Raw genomic sequence first — 17,473 nt, 5'->3', positions numbered from 1 at the left:
ATTGTCAATCAAATAGAAAATAAATTTGGGCCATTGATTAAAAAATACCGCAATTATACGGTGTCGCTCAAATTTGATCAGAATTGGTATATACCAGTATGGGTTACCAATGATCAACAATAAATGTTGTTCCTATCTATTCAGTGGAGGAAAATTCTACGTTGATGTTATGGCAATGATTTCTGCACAGTACAACCAGAAAAACAACAAGAAATATTTAAACCAGAAAAACAAGAATGACAAAAGTAATTAAGGTCTAACTTTAGGTACTGGAGGTCAACTTTAGCAACATGCATAGCAGAAACAAGCCCCTCTTAGTTTAGTATAAACAGTCTTCCCCCATCTACTGTCTATGGTTGCAGCTGGTCTGTTAATATGTAACAGTTCATAAACAATGACAGGAAATGAGTCAAGATCAGTGGAGTTTGCCTGTTTCTCACTGCCATGCCTCCTGCACATTTGCAGGATTTCACTTTTTCTTACCTCATTTGCACATTTTTGACACTGATGTGTTCATTTGAACAAATTCACATCTCAATCCCTGCATCTACCTGTACACCAAATACTAAGATGGTAGCTTCTGCGGTATGGGAGCCTTTGTGTGTGACGGACATACATCCGCACATACCCACAAATATACAGACATACAGACATGCAAATCAGATGCAAATGAACTGATTCAGCTTATACGATAACCTCACATTGGTACACCAAATGTGAGCTAAAAACATTTGCTTGTTACACTCACCACACCATCATGTGAAGTCAACCATGCATCTTCCTGTGTTCGCGCTGCCCATTCGCCACGTTCGCAAATGCGAATTGAAATCAGCAGTGGCGAAGAAAAATCTATCCTAATTCGCCACAGTGGCGAAGGTGACTTTTGTTGAAAAAATTCCGCAAAATAAGCAAAAACGTGGGTTTTTTTAGTCTTTTGTTGGTCTGCGCTTCTCTTTCGGCGATTCGCGAAAAAACTATATCTACTTCCGTATTGTTCTCTCCGCAATCGAGCCAAGTCTCGCGATAAATTTGACGTCATTTTGTCTAGTGTACAGCAAGCAAAGCGAACACTCGTGAGAATTGAAACTTTTGCTAACCAGACACACGCATTTTGGTATTAAAAACTGCAAAACCTGTAGTATGCTCATCACTACAGAACAGTTCAGTAGTAGTTTGACAGGTAAGACCTATTCTACCAAATGTCTGGAACCTCTGAATTGCACAACAAAAAACGTAATCTATGGAATTGAGTGTTCATTGTGCGGGCTCATTTATGTTGGTGAAACAGGAAACAGCTTACGATCTAGAATGAACGGACATCGCAGTGAGTGAATCGATCTTTGGATGTGCAACTTTATAAGCATTTTAACCAGGACGATCACTCCACTTTGTCTATGCGTGTCCGTATTCTTGAAAAAAATACCATCCAACCAACAGCCCCACACTTAGTTCACCATTCCGTAGACAGAGAGAATACCACTGGATTAGACAGTTAGGTACCGCAATGCCTTATGGTTGTAATGACAACATCAAAGATATAGGCAATCTCTCAAGTCCTGGTTGTTCAGAAGTGAATGTGATGGGCCTATTTGAGTCTTCTGTCCGTAGAAGACGTAGTCATGGACATAGGCGTTACCATCGGCCTAAATTGGATACATCAGCTACATCCAATTGCCATGACAAATTTCATGAACTGCTTCTTTTATTGCAGAGGCCTTTAGGTCTCCATCACATTCGTACTTCATTATTTGCTCTTTCCATCAAGGACTTGAGAAGGTTGCATGTCTATGCATTGGGATTGTCTTTGACAGATCCGAACAAACAACCGTACAGACTGGTTAGTATTATTGCTGACATTGCACTATACAGACTATACAAGCCTGTTCGTGCTGAACCTATGACTGATGATCATCGTCATTTCATACATCTTCCATTTACTAACAAAGGAATTGATGCCATTAATATCAGCAATATACTACACAACAAAAAGGTTACATCAACTATACCTGTATACTTTAAGAACCAGTCTGTACCTATTCTGTCATATCAATACACCAAGACAATCTCCAATAAATATTCAATTACAATAAGGCATTGCGGCACTTAAAATTGATGAATTCCTTCAAACACCAGCATCCTGTGACTGCTCTACATCTCCCTTCAAATATACTCCAGTTGGCCATGTCATCACTGGTGATCTGAACTTGGTTGAACATCACCACCTTCGTAAGATATTATCTTGTGGACCCAAGTTCAGAGAACCTCGCAGGATCAACTGGAACCATAATTTTAAGATCATTATGGACTCTGTTGAAGAATATGCCAGGAAATGGGCTAAAAGGGAGGATGTAGAGTGGACACACTGTCAGAATGGGTCAAATCTGTGAGGAAAATAGTGCGTGGCCGTATTGGTCGACTAAGATCACATGTTTGCAGAAGACCCTATTCTGTATTTAAAGATCCTGATGCTGTTAAGTGTTTGAATGATATCCATGACAAATATGTTGTCGTCCCTGCTGATAAAGCTGCCAATAACATTGTATTTGTCTGTAAGAAGTATTATTTTGAATGTCTTATAGACGAACTTGGTGTAACTAAGACCTCAACCAACTCCACTTACAGACAATCAATGTTCAACAAATCTGAAATTTTGGCAAACCATAAGTCATTCATGGATAATTTTAATATTACAACAAAGGATGACCATAATAAGTTGCCTAGCTTATACTGGATACCAAAGCTCCACAAAACACCTTACAAAGCTAGGTTTATCGCAGGATCTTCAAAATGTTCAACAACAGAGTTATCGAAGATACTGACTTCTGTTCTTTGTACTGTTAAACGGGGACTTCAATCATACTGTGATGTTGTCTTTTCTCGGAGTGGTATAAATCAAATGTGGATATTAAAAAATTCGAAGGAACTCTTGGAAAATTTGAAATCAAGATCTGTTTCAAAAATAACATCTATTAAAACTTTCGATTTTTCCACATTGTATACCACAATACCACATGATAAATTGAAAGAACGCTTGAAAAACATCATCAACCAAGCATTTTTCTACAAAAACGGTTCACGCCGTTACAAATATGTGGTATTAGGGTATAATTCTACATATTTTGTTAAAAATACAACTAATGCTAAAGTGTTTTATACCGAGAAAGACATTATCAGTATGCTTGATTTCCTCATTGACAACATATTTGTTGAATTTGGAGGACACATTTTCCAACAGTGTATAGGAATTCCCATGGGCACTAACTGTGCTCCCTTACTTGCCGACTTATTTCTGTTCTCATACGAGGCAGAATTTATCCAGAACCTTATCAAGCAGAAAAAGGTCTCTGTAGCTCGTACTTTCAACCTAACATTTAGATACATAGACGATGTTATTTCATTGAATAACTCTGAATTCAGTAAATATCTCGCTATGATTTATCCTCCAGAATTGGAGATTAAAGAAACTACAGAAACGGCCTCTTCTGCTTCATATCTGGACATTTTACTTGAATTTGACTCCAATGGTCACCTTTCTACTAGGCTATATGACAAGAGAGATGATTTCAACTTTAGTATAATTAATTTTCCACACCTCATCAGTAATATTCCACTCTCACCTGCTTATGGGGTATACATTTCCCAGCTTATACGATATGCAAGAGCATGCAGTTCATATGGTGATTTTGTAGAGAGACATGGCCATCTCTCTTTCAAACTGTTAAATCAAGGTTACACCAGAGCAAGACTTGTCTCTACATTCAAACGCTTTTTTGGCAGGTATCGCAAGCTGGTAGATAAATACAATATCTCTCTTCGACAAATGATCACTGATGGCATCGGTGACATTGGGCCTTAGTTAGTGACCACTACCTATCTGACTTACAGATTGATATATGGCGGGTGCCACATGTGGGGCAGGATGCGCTTACTATTTTCGAAACACCTGACATCACTTCTTGGTCTTTTGGCCAGAGGTCCATATATCTTTCTTTCATGAATTTGACTTTGTTTGTACCGTCTATTTACTGTCTGTTCTGTGCTGTTTTGTGTCTATGTTTACAACTATTGTCTTACACATTTTGACCTAGTGTTATTGGATTATGGATTGGTATGATTGCGATTATTTTATCGGTCAACAAAGTTCGGTGTTGAAATTTATTTGCATCGTGGTCTAGACGTGTTCCATGTTGCGCATTTTAATCGAGGTCTTATTTTAATGGTGGTCGATTTGCATCGCGGTCCTCATGGCCCTATTGATGTTCATTAAAATCGCCATCCCAGCGACGCATTCAGTGTTGTTGTCGATTTGCATCGCGGTCTCGACGTTCCGTGTTGTTGTTCATTAGAGAGGTTATAATCTAATTACGTGTCAGTCTGAAGGCACACAGTGGCGTACGCGTATCCATGCTCAGTTGTGATTTTTTTTGGTTGATTTTGCCGTATTGTTTTTTCAGAAACATACGAAATTCGTCTAAGTTTTAAGACACAATTAATTTCTCTACGCGAGGACTATTCAAGCTCGTTGTATCCTCGCATTAAATTTACTGATTTTCTGTAATACAATTATTTATGTGGTTTACGGAAATTTTTGTGACAGCTTCAGGTAAAAAGTTGAATTGGACAACATTTCATTTATGTCAGGAAATCATAGCACGTACGTATTGTGCAGGTGAACTCTACGGAATTTTCTGATATCAAAGATGTTTGCTAATTTACAATGATACTCATACTAGTACTTAACGAGATTTCCTGTCCAAATTCCCGCAAATCACCAAGAAAATCTAAAATTACTACACGTAATTAAGACTACATGTGGAAGTGTCGTTTGATGACGTTCCGAACGTATGTGCCACATTTAAGCGACGTCTTGTATGACGTGACAAAGACGCTACGTGTATACTGATGGAACGTAATTACGTGTAACCAAACTTCTATTTTAATCGCAGTCCGAACGTTCAGTGTTGCTGTCATGCTGTTGATTTGCTTCGCGGTCCCAACCTTCCGTGTTGCAGTTCATTTTAATCGTGGTCTCAACGTTGCGTGCTGCTGTCGATTTGCATCGTTGTCTAGCCCTGCGTACGATGCTGTGTGTTCCGCTACAGCTAATCGCCCCGCTCACTAGCTTTGTGGTGAGCGGGGCGATTAGCTGTAGCGGAACACACAGCATCGTACGCAGGGCTACATCGGGGTCCAGAATCAAGCAATTTCCAGTGTTAAAATGAAGACAATTGGATACAAGGTTGATGTGTTGATAGTTTATTCTTGTGCATGCAACTGACATTGGAGATTATAGCATTATAGAAAGCTTTGTTTTCGTAAAAATGTGTGGCTAATAAAATTTGTCTGTGGCTAATAAAATTTGAAACTATTCGCCACAGTGGCTAACAGCTTTCCAAACCCAGCGCTAACACAGCACGCGCGACTGGAAACTGGACACCTAATTAGCAAAGTACCCAGCTGTATTGCCAGGCATATTGCTATTTCTCTTTGTAATTCTCCAGTGACTTTGTTAACTTGTCAGCGATATCGATTTATGTTTTCAGTCAGCTGCAGACACTTTGTGCATTTTGCAATAAAGCTTATCTGGGTTTGAGTAATTCAGTATAGGGGTGGCTGCTTGTTGCTTCGTGGGATTCAAAACGAGTGAAGATAATAATATCCGTGATAAAATCATGCACTACTCCATAGACAGTGGAGTGAAATTTCACTGATAAATAAAAATATTTCTTCAAACTACACTTTTTGTCTCATTTACTGCTCATCGGATTTCAATAAAATGTGCATGATGTTCGCTGCAAGTGTTGTTTGTGAATGAGTGGTATCTTCCATACAGGACGGCCAATGAGTGGTTACACGACATTTTGGCGGCAAAACTTCCAGGTAGTTAGCTGAGCGGTTTCACCCACAGGCACACGATGTCTTTTAAAATAACTTGTCTGTAATTTTAATGTTGAAACATGCATTTTATTAAAATCTGTGCAAACGGAAAGCGAGCAGGCAGCTATTGAGACATACAGTGAACAGTGTCCCATGCACGGCTGTGGCCGCTCAGCTCTACTGTTAACGTTACTAACTTTATACAAATGGCGAATTTTAAAATCACTTAATGTCTACAATTTTAATGTTGAAACATGCATTTTATTGATAACTGTGCGAACGGAAATCATGCAGGCAGCTTTTGAGACATACAGTGAGCAGTGCCCAGAACACGGCTGTGGCCGCTCAGCTGTCTTGTACACATTACTCTAAGGTACAAAAGTATTTGGAAAATAATTTTTAAATTAGACAAAATTAATGATTATTGGCCATCCTCGAGATTAAAACTTCAACTTAATCAAGGGAATGCTTACAAAAATTGATCGATTGGCTTCCTAACTTGTAAAGTCAACATCGGTCCTATCTACGGCTGATAATTAGCGCAATGTTTTTTTACAGACAAGTCCCGTGCTAGCGCCATTTTCAAAGTGTGCAGTTGACGCATGCGCATACTTTCCTCTTAAGCCAATACATCATTGTTATTCGTACTGAGGAATAGCCTTCAAAATGGCGGTGTCACGGGAGTTGTCCTGAGGTAAAATTTAGCGACTTTACCAGCAATTACATGGCCCGGTGCAGTTTTTGTGTTTCAAGAACCCAGTCGATCGATTTATTACCACGCATGCGACAACACAGAGAAGTTTGAATCCCCAGGGTTGCCAACAACGTTTTATTTTACGGATTTTATTTAAATTATTTTCCCAATAGTTTCGTACCTTAGAGTAATGTGTACAAGACAGCCGAGCGGCCACAGCCATGTTCTGGGCGCTGCTCAAAGTATGTCTCAAAAGCTGTCAGCATGATTTCTGTTTGCACAGTTATTAACCAGATATGAACTGAAAATGCTCACGTGTTTCATTATTATTGCAGTTATGTGTAAATTTGAACCTTTGCCACATGTTTGCAACTTCATTGAAAGTATTATGATCAACATAATGAACAATATTCACCGCCGATTAACTCTAAAAGATCATGAAGTATACAAATACGTAATTAGCTAGAATAAAAATACCTTCTTTGACTGCTGTCATTGTACCAACACTTAATATAGCAAGTGTAATTACCTTTAGCCAAGTCCTTCAAGCTATATATGCCAAACTGTGAAAGCTCATTAGATATGCAAATTATAAATTAGCTGACATGAAAATGTGAAATGACTTTCAATATTGTTTTAACCTGGTATAATCATCAATGTAAACAGCATGTTTTGCCAACTTTGATCAAGTAAATCCCAGTATATATCCCTAATTAGAAAAGATCATTGAAAATGCAAATTAGGAATTGGCTGAAGGAAAAATGCTTAATGACTTTCAATAATGTTGTATCATAGTATCTTTAACGTATATAGCAAGTTTCATCAACTTTGGTCCAGCAAATTCAGATATATATCCCTAATAAGCAAAGTTCATTAAATATGTAAATTAGGAATTGGCTGAAGTAAAAATGATTAATGATTTTCAATAATGTTGTATCATAGTATCTCCAAAAATACATGTAGCAAGTTTTGTCAACTTTGGTCCAGTAAAAGTTCATTAAATATGTAAATTAGGAATTGGCTGAAGAAAAAATGCTTAATGATTTTCAGTAATGTTGTATCATAGTATCTCCAATACATGTAGCAAGTTTTGTCAACTTTGATCAAGTCAATTCAGATGTGTATCCCTAATTCATGTAATTAGGAAATTTCATTGAATATGCAAATTAGGAATTGGGAATTGGCTGAAGAGAAAATGCTAAATGACTTTCAATAATATTGTATTATAGTGTCTTTAATGTACATGTACATAGCAAGTTTCATGAATTTTGATCAACTCAATTCAGATATATATCCCTAATTATGAAAATTCATTTAATATGCAAATTAGGAATTGGCCGAAGTAAAAATGTCTTTTGACTTTCAATAATGTTATATCACAGTATCTTTGATGTATACGACAAGTTTCAACCACTACAATCAGGTTAATTCAGATATATATCCCTAATTAGGAAAGTTCATTAAATATGCAAATTCGGAATTGGCTGAAGTAAAACTGCTAAATGACTTTCAATAATGTTGTATCATAGTATCTTTAATGTATATAGCAAGTTTCATCAATTTTGGTACAGTCAAATCAGATATATATCCCTAAATTAGCAAAGTTCATTAAATATGTAAATTAGGAATTGGCTGAAGAGAAAATGCTAAATGACTTTCAATAATATTGTATCATAGTATCTTCAATACATGTAGCTAGTTTGGTCAATTTTGATCATGTCAAATCAGATATATATCCCTAATTAGGAAAGTTCATTAAATATGCAAATTAGCAACTATCTTTCTTGACATCCCGTAATGGTTCCCATGGCTGATATATCTTGGTGTGATCAATATTTGTAGCAAATCTCATCAAATTGTGTGCAGTCGTTTTTAATGTATATCCGTTTTTTCTAAAATCATTAATTATGCAAATTAGCAAAAAGTATGCAAGCCACACCCACAAAAAACTAATCAGTTCTTGCCATTTGCTAATTGAATCTATGTACCAGATTTGATTCTGATCTGATCAGCCGTTTTTGAGATATCGGACCAACAGACAGACAGACAGACAGACAGACAGACAGACAGACAGACAGACATCGCTGCGACATATGCTCACGTGTGTGAACACGTGAGCAAATAAAATGCATGTTTCATCATTCAATTACAGACAAGTGGTTTTAAAATTCGCCAAGTGTATAAGTAACAGCAGAGCTAAACAGCCACAGCCATGCACATGGGTCCTACTAATTACTGCCCAAAGCTGCCAGAGGACTGCCCGAGAACTGCCCGAGGAGCAAGTAGGTCAAATTTTGCTAATTTTAACACTAATCCAATAGCTTGAAATTATATTATGCCTGGCTAACCAAAAATATCATTGATTTGGTGTTTTTCTGTAGCGGTTTTAGGACCAGAAAGGCGCCGGGCTGACGACAAGAAAGACGTCCCCATCTTGATTGTGAGATCATACCATTCAGTTCACGGGGTGGTAGGCTGTCAAGCTGTACGTGCTCGGCGAGGTTATTGTACCACCTCTCGGACTAAATGGTATGATCTCACTATCAAGCTGGCGACGTCCCTCAAGCCCGGCGTCTTCCGTGTTCCAAAACCGCCGGAGAAAACATCAGGTTAACGCCAAATCAATAATATTTTTGGTTGGCTGGGCATGATATAAACTGAACCTTTGGGCCTAGTGTTAAAATGGGCGAAATTTGACCCACTTTTTCCTCGGGCAGTGCTCAGGCAGTTCTTGGGCAGTCCTCAGGCAGCTACGGGCAGTCACGGGCAGTAATTAGTAGGACCGATGCACACTGTAGTGCAGTGATGGGCACTGTTCACTGTATGCCTCAAAATCTGGCCGCACGATTTCCGTTTGCACATTTGTTAATAAAATGCATGTTTCATCATTAAAAATTCAGACAATTGATTTTAAAATTCACTGTGCGCCTATGGTTTCACCCTCGCGAAGGGAAGTTTGAGACGGGTCGACATCTCGGCCAGTTGAAGTTTTTTTTTGAAAGATGCAACGGTATTTAGTGTCATGTGACAGAACGGAGAAGGGTGCATTTTCTTTGGAGGGGCGTCCACACTAGGCTGCAGTACATTTAGCGCATTGCGTCAATGTGCAATTTCCACTTACATTTCTAAATTATAATTGTCTTCACTTAGGTAAAATACTTTTGGTATTCTAAATTGATTTTATCGTGAGAGTCGGTGCTGCTGGAAACGCGTTCGACCTAATCACAAAATAGTTTATTCCAGATAAGGAATGGTGAGACTTTTCCGACGGCAATTGCCAATTGCTCGTGTGTGAAAGCGGAAAGTCACTGGGATAGCTGGGTAAATTGTCTCTATAACCGAATGTAATTTTATGGACCCTTTTTACTGTGGTTTGATATTAAAACCTGTAAGAAAATGCAAAATTCAGGTGCGAGTACGCTATACTTATTCATGACACGGATCCTCCACAAGAGGGACTGTGTTACTGAAGGCACGCATTCAGTTATTCTGGATATTGTGTTAAACCTCTACAAAACTTTCATGGTGCGCTTTGCATTGCAGCATCTCTTTTTACCTCCACAATCGCCGGTTGCACTGTCTCTATACAATTCAAAAGTTACAAAAATATGCTGAAATGATCACTTCTCCTGGACTCAAGCATAAACTCATTTATTGTTGTTTGCGTGGATACCACGAATGTGGCCAGACGTGAGCCTGGACATAAAAGTTTTGCCGCCATTCACCTCGCTCATGTTGCCAGCCACTCTATTTGGAAGAAACCACTCATTCACAACACAAGAAGTAGACACAAACAAAAGGGGATTTTATTGAAATTCAGAGAGCACTAAATGAGACCACAAGTGTAGCTTAAAAATATCTTTATTTTGTAGTGAAGTTTCTGATATTCACCTGAACATCATTATTATCTTTACTCGTTTTGAATCCCATGAAGCAACAAGCAGCCACCCCTATACTGAATTACTCAAACCCAGATAAGCTGTATTGCAACATGCACAAAGTATCTGCAGCTGACTGTAACATAAAACGATATCGCTGACAAGTTAACAAAGTCACTGGAGAATTACATAGAGAAATAGCAATATGCCTGGCAATACAGCTGGGTACTTTGCTAATTAGGTGTCCAGTTTCCAGTCGCGCGCTTTAATCTATGAGACTAAATAAGTTTACCTCTCAAGTGTGTGTACGCAAAAACCAAATTTAATTTTGAATTACGTAATGCAGGGAAGGACATACAATATGGTGAAAAGCAAACTAAATATCATAAAAACTGAATATAAAATGATATGGAAATGTTGTGAGACAGTCATAAGTATCTGGTGTGTGCTAAGAGACAAATGTTAAAATTGGACAGCATCATCCTGACCAGAGTTTCTCTGACCATAGAGTGTAGCTCCATGTTCTGACTGGTTTGTTTCCTTCTGATTTTCTGATATGATACAGTGATAGGTACAAAATATTTATAATATGCTGCTATTCACGATAGTTATTTAACATAGCTTGCATTCATTTACAGTAGAACTCAGTTTTACATGTGGGATAAATTTCTCGTAAACTGTAAATTCTGGCTTCGGGCAGCTCAAACGTTGCAATACTAAAATGTTTTGATTATGATACGGGGTGACTTGCACACATACATATATGTGCACTCTGCAGTTGATGTAATAAGAGTCAACTACATTCAAGCATAGTAATGTTGATAGTTACATGCATGGAAGTGCACGATTTCATGTAGCCATGAGGAAATTCTGATGGTATTTTCGTGGAAATATAGGTAACAACTGTGTAACAAAAAACATTACTTTAATATCGCATGGAGCTAGAAAGAGACCGTGATCGTGCTGAATGCAATCTGGATCATGTACGATCATCATGCCATGTCGGATCATGTCATGAGTCTTAAATGCGAGTACTTCCTAAGTGAATTGATCAACATACAAGCACAAAGTCAACAATGATGTCAAAATCAACACACAACTGACGAAATTACCCACGCAAACTAGTTATATGCACATGCCCTTGGCCTCGCTCTGGACCAAGCTCCATACTACATGTACTACGGGCCAGTGGATTGCCTTCCCCGGTAGACCTTACACAGGTTTGCCGGAAACGAAATCAATATTCGCCGGTACCGGGTGAGTACCCCATACGGAGGCCATAATTCTTCAGTAGATCGAACAAGTACGATCAAACGTACTACATGTGTTACAAATAGGATCTCCTGATGCATAAGGTCCGAGATGCACAGAGATAAAGCATTACGTCTCGAGTTGAATGCAGGACAGCGCGCGGGCAGACAAAGTGATGAAGTCGTAGTGCAATTTTCGATTCACAAGTTTGGCTAATTTTTGCCGAAATCTTCTTGCCAAACGCTATTTTTTTCTCACATTTGCGATTTGGTGAGTGGGCAGCGGAAACACTGAATACTTACCAGGTATATATTTATTTCAGTAAGTGGTTGTATTATCGGTTTACTTTATTTAACCTTTTTTTCTACAAATCTCTGGGTAATTATATGGAAAGGTAGATAAAATTACCTCACATCATCGTTACTTGAACAGCATCAGAATATACAATTGCATAAGAGCTTATTCAATCACTTCATTCATCGATTTAAAATTATCATTCGTGTGAGAATTGATATTTATGATCTTCAAAGTGTCAAATAGACGCAGTAATTTAATTTTTGTATAACCATGGCACCAATTCTTTCTATTTCTTCGTCCGAACATTTGACGCGAACGTGGTTCTCTTGGTTCAATAACTACTTTCTCATAGTGAGTCATCGCCACAGTTGAATCAAAATGGCGGACAACTGAGGTTGATCCCAATGTTCATCCGGCATTTGTTGTCGGCGGGGCCGTTGCAACCTTGTGACATTCTCAAAGCATTGTTACAGTAATGATCATTTCTTGTTTTTTACGGTGTCAAATGTTGATGAAATACGACTATAAATCCCCAAGGTTTGTATTGTACCATTTCTTAAGGGTATAGTGCAGTAACATTTGGTCAATGGGCTTGTTTGAACTTCACTTTTTATGTTAACTCTAATATTTCATCCACCCATCAACAGGTGATATTTTTTTGAACTCTATCAACTCGACTTTTTCAATATCGTAATTATTTTTTTCTGGTCAAATTAATGGAGTGATTATGATACCTTTACCAAAATGTTAGACGCCAGGAAATATGATTTGCATACATTAGCATAAATTTACACTTCTTTCTAACCCAAATTACAATTAATTTGTAAAAACAATACTTGCCATTAGATAAATCTTGGGTTGATAAATTACTGAAAACTGAATGTATTACTGCATAAAAGTGATATTGGGCAAAACTCTGAATAACGTACAATGGCCTTTTATTATTCATTATCTGATGAAGTTCACCATGTTCAGGCATATCCGTTTTGTATCATCAGAACTTGTTCATTAATAGACAAGTCAGTGCTTACCTTTGGTGTAACAAACACAGTCAATGTCTTCCGGTTTTATTTGAGCTTCATCTAAAGCTCTGGCAAAATGTTAAGAAGAAGGAAATGCGTGTAAGACAAACCATCTCCATATTACAATGTAATTATCAGATGTTTCTTGCTCTGACAATTATTATGCTATCAGATATTTCTGTAGATAGGCAAGGTTAGAAACAAAGTATAATCTCCACTTCAGGGGAGTCTATTTTGTCTGTCTATCTCCTTCAAACGATTGTTCATGTGAAATCAAATTATGTCGTACATCTGATAAAAGAATAGACTATCTATGGTTCAAAACAAAATCAGATGCCGTGGAATCACACTATGACTTGGTGCTGTGACTTCAACTCATCACAAAGTACAATATGTCTATCCTACCAGTATTTTGGAAATCACAAAATATTAACTTTTCTGGAAGAATTTGAAAATATCCAGTTGATTACTTACTTCCTTAAGACTTCAAGTATATTTGCCTGGTGATGTTTGGCTGTATCTCTTGGTAAAAACCCTGGTGATTATAATTCACACACCAACTTAGTCAGTGTTTGTGCAGTAGCTGCAAATATTCACTTCATACGACTATACACAGACATCAAATTGATTGTATAACAATGGTAACTGCAATGCTCCAAGAATTGCCCCAAAATACAATCTTACTAATTTTGCCTTAAAGTGAACAAAGTGTAGACTATGGTCATCCCCAGGATTTCCTTCACTACATAACAAGTCATCCTGGATGACACAGTCCCCACTTGTTAATGGCGTACTTTCATTACAAGTCCTTGGAGAGGATAAACTCTTGTTCGCTAATCCTTTGTAGTCAAGAGCGCCCTCAAACGCCCTATAGGGGTGCGGCCAAAGTGCCCAAAAGCGCCAAAACATTCCAGACTTTCGGGTCGATTTGAAAATGTGGTTTTCTGTGATGAATGTATCATCATTTTCTGATGACGTACTAACCAAATGTTAGGCTACATTTCCCACTCATAAATATACAGGTCACCATTAAAAGTTTTTGCACAAAATCGATCAATGTTTTCTGGGACGTGTCACGAAGATTGAATTTTAAATATTTGTTTATGTCCTGCCGTCACGTTAACTCTCACTTAAAAATCGCTCAAACGCAGAACTCATGAGAATTTTCCTTGACAACTATGAAAAGGAGGAATTTGAAGGCTTTCCAGACGTAAACACAGTGAGTGACATCGACGCTGGCGAGATTGATGCAGGGCTATGGCAAATACTTGAGTTTGATGACTTTAAACTGTAACTGGAAGCGCCCAATAACTTGCGTGAGATCCATAGTCGTCCCATGGTATAAAATTTCAATCTTAAGATTTTTCTGGTCACTGAATCTGGCCCTAATCATAGTTTAGGAGTCGAAGCTCAGCCGTTGGATTATTTTTTATGTTGGTTCCGCTTTCAGGACGTAGAAACAGTGAGTGACGTTGACGGGACGCAGGCGACTCCGTGAGATCGATGCAGCGCTACAACAAGTAGACTGCAAACTACAACTGGAAGCGCCCAATAACTTGTGTTAGGTCCCATGGTTGCCCCGTGGTAGGAAATTTCGATCTTCCGAATTTTCTTGTCGCTAAATCTGGTTCTTATCATACCGTAGTTAAGGCATCAGAGTTCAGCAGTTAGATTATTTTTTTCTGTTAATTCTGCCGCCTTTCCGTCAACAAGTTGTTGACGAAATCAACCACTACGCAACTCAGTGTCAATTGCACCAACCCGTACTGGTACGAGACAAAGGTTGCTGAAATACGGCGTTCATAGCAGTGAATATTTTGATCAAAATTCACACCATGCCAGATGTAAACGACTACTGGGCAACCGACGACAGATTACAAGTACCAGGGATCGCAAAAGTAATGCCAAAGAACCAATATAAGAAGTATTTTCATGTCCATGATAATGAGCTTGATGTGCCTGCTAGTGACCCCAACTGTTCATGATCGTATGTTCAAAGTTCGACCTCATCTTGACCTCGGGCATTTGATTTTCTTTTCCCGCAAATTATGTGTCATTTTGCCAGCTGTCGATTGATTAGGCTATGGTCAAATTCAAAGGCCATATGATCCAGTGCACGCAAGCCAAGCCAGTCAAGTAGTATTTCAAAGTTTAGATGCTTACTTGTCCCCTTAGCGGATACTGTCTGAGCTTCAATTGTTATAATTTACTAGAAAGAAAGGTGGACGTACAGGCACCAAAAAGGAAACTACCGTAGACGTACCCCCATTTTTTGAAATGAAGACACCTTTATAAATAAATAATTTTATTTTGTTGTAAATTTGAAAATTTTGTGTCCATTATTACTTTTACTTCATTATAAGTTTTCAAATGTTGATGCAAATATTTCCTCATTCTGCCATGAAATTTTGCTCAGGTTGGTTAATGATATGTTGGGCGAGGAAGCATAAAAAAATTTGTTTCTCGGAATCATAACTTCCTCCTTAGCTAATTTATAATTTTTTCATGAAATTATGCCAAATATGTACTTCCACATTGCAAATATTTTGGTGCTTTTTAGGGCATTTTTGTTGTGCATACTTTCACAGGTTTTTGTGCTTATCCTGGGAGCATGTGGTAATGCTCATAATTTGTTCTGTCAATACAATTGTATGAAATTTGAATGAAATCACTCCAGGCATCTCTGAGATATCTGTGTGAACGGACGGGCGCGCAGACAGACGGACGCACGGACATGACCAAACCTATAAGTCTCCCGGACGGTGTCCGTGGGGACTAATAAAACTACAGGTGTACCTTCTCATATAATACTCTGTATTCAAAAATCTCACCTTGCCCAGGGGGTGTTATGAAGGTAACACGTGGGTTTGATAAAACTTCTCCATTACGGATGATACCAACTCCAAGCTTGTTAGCACTTCCTTCAAATCCTATCACTGTTGGCATTTTGAGTCATCAAATCACAATATTCCTCCTGAGAAAGTTATCTGTAAGAAATGAAATTTATTTTCAAACTAGCGATAGAACAGAAGAGATATATTTATAACAAAACTGTGCTCACACAACATCATTAAATTCCATAATCTTAGAACCTAATTTATCACAAGTTTTGCTCAGAACCGACTGGAGTATACCGAGCATGCAATTATCGCATCAAATATTGCATCTGGGGGCACCAAAAAATTATTCTAATGTTTGCTTTGGTTCTTTATGGGTCTCCATAGTGATAATACTATTTAATTCTTAAGAAGAGCACTCAACAAACATCTCAGAGCACTGTACTAGTATAAAAGAGTTTCAAAAGTCCAGTTCCACAAAACACAGGAAAGAAACTGAAAAAACAATTATGAATAAAATTAGCTAAAACAGGTGGGTCTTCAAACCATTTTGTGGTGAGTTCAGCAAAGGAGCCCATATCTAAATGCTCATTGACTGTAAGACTTATCAAAATAACCACGAGGAGTTCAACACAATTTCTCTGAAGATGTTGGAACATCAAGGGTCAAATAAATGCAGGTTGTCAGAGGTGCTGCATCTCTGTATTTCATATACAGAGATGCAGCAACTCTGACAATCCTGAAAAGTTCATATGATATGTCACATGACACAATCAGGTCATGTGAGTTCAAATGAGTGAAGCATGACATGTCCATTATTTTGCATTCTATTAAACAAACATGGGACCTAATTTTCCCACAATGCACTGTGATTTGTCCTCACGAAGGTTGAGTTGCGCAGATTTTAGTAAACAAGCGACCTAGCAGCCGATATAGCTCCGCTGTGTTTATGTAGAGAGTAACTATTTTTGACACATGTTGATGAAGAAGGTGGAAATCTTTGATAGCTCAATGCAATGGCCAGAAAAAAGTGGCTAAAATAAGCTGCAAAAATACATAATTTCATCATACTTTGAATATATCACATCGGATCATCCCTAAGAAAATGTCAACCAAAGCTATCCGATGAGTAGTTTTTTAAGACTGAAACTTTCTGACCAAAAATGGCAACATTGCCCCAAAAATACAAAATTACAGATTTCATCAGAAATTCAATATATATTACTTAGCTCATCTGTAGAAACCTGTATACCAAATTTCAAAGCTATCAGAACAGTACTTTTTGAGAAACACACTTTTTGACCAAAATGGCAAAAATTGCCACAAAATTACAAAATTGCAGATTTCATCATAATTTCAATAAATATCATTGAGGTGATCTGTAGGAACCTGTATACCAAATTGCAAAGCTATCAGATGAGTAGTTTTGGAAATACACATTTTTTGACCAAAAATGGAAAAAATTAACCCAAAATTACAAAATTGCAGATTTCATCATAATTTCAATAAATTTCATTAAGTTCATCTGTAGGAACCTGTATACCAAATTTCAAAGCTATCAGATGAGCAGTTTTTGAAATACACATTTTTTGACTAATAATGGCAAAAATTGCCCCA

At 37.8% G+C, this 17,473-nt stretch overlaps 1 protein-coding gene across 4 annotated transcripts in view; it reads right to left on the bottom strand.

Moving 5' to 3' along the window:
• The window catches only part of LOC139117580 (probable tRNA N6-adenosine threonylcarbamoyltransferase), a 123,771-nt gene that overhangs the window by 88,492 nt on the left and 17,806 nt on the right, over positions 1–17,473 (bottom strand). For 3 of the 4 annotated variants that reach the window (XM_070680820.1, XM_070680819.1, XM_070680818.1), the window contains 3 exons: positions 15,851–16,006; positions 13,494–13,554; positions 13,029–13,087 (listed from right to left, as the gene is read on the bottom strand). In XM_070680820.1, coding sequence (XP_070536921.1) covers positions 13,029–13,087; positions 13,494–13,554; positions 15,851–15,965 — 235 coding nt within the window. In that variant the 5' untranslated portion in view covers positions 15,966–16,006. The remainder of the gene's footprint in view (positions 1–13,028; positions 13,088–13,493; positions 13,555–15,850; positions 16,007–17,473) is intronic. The other variant, XM_070680822.1, reaches the window with a different exon arrangement.

The sequence above is a fragment of the Ptychodera flava genome, chromosome 18 (assembly GCF_041260155.1).
Source record: "Ptychodera flava strain L36383 chromosome 18, AS_Pfla_20210202, whole genome shotgun sequence".
In the NCBI taxonomy this organism is placed as follows: domain Eukaryota; kingdom Metazoa; phylum Hemichordata; class Enteropneusta; family Ptychoderidae; genus Ptychodera; species Ptychodera flava.
The sequence above is the reverse complement of the archived record's forward strand: the minus strand, read 5'-3'. Positions and strand labels throughout refer to the sequence as shown.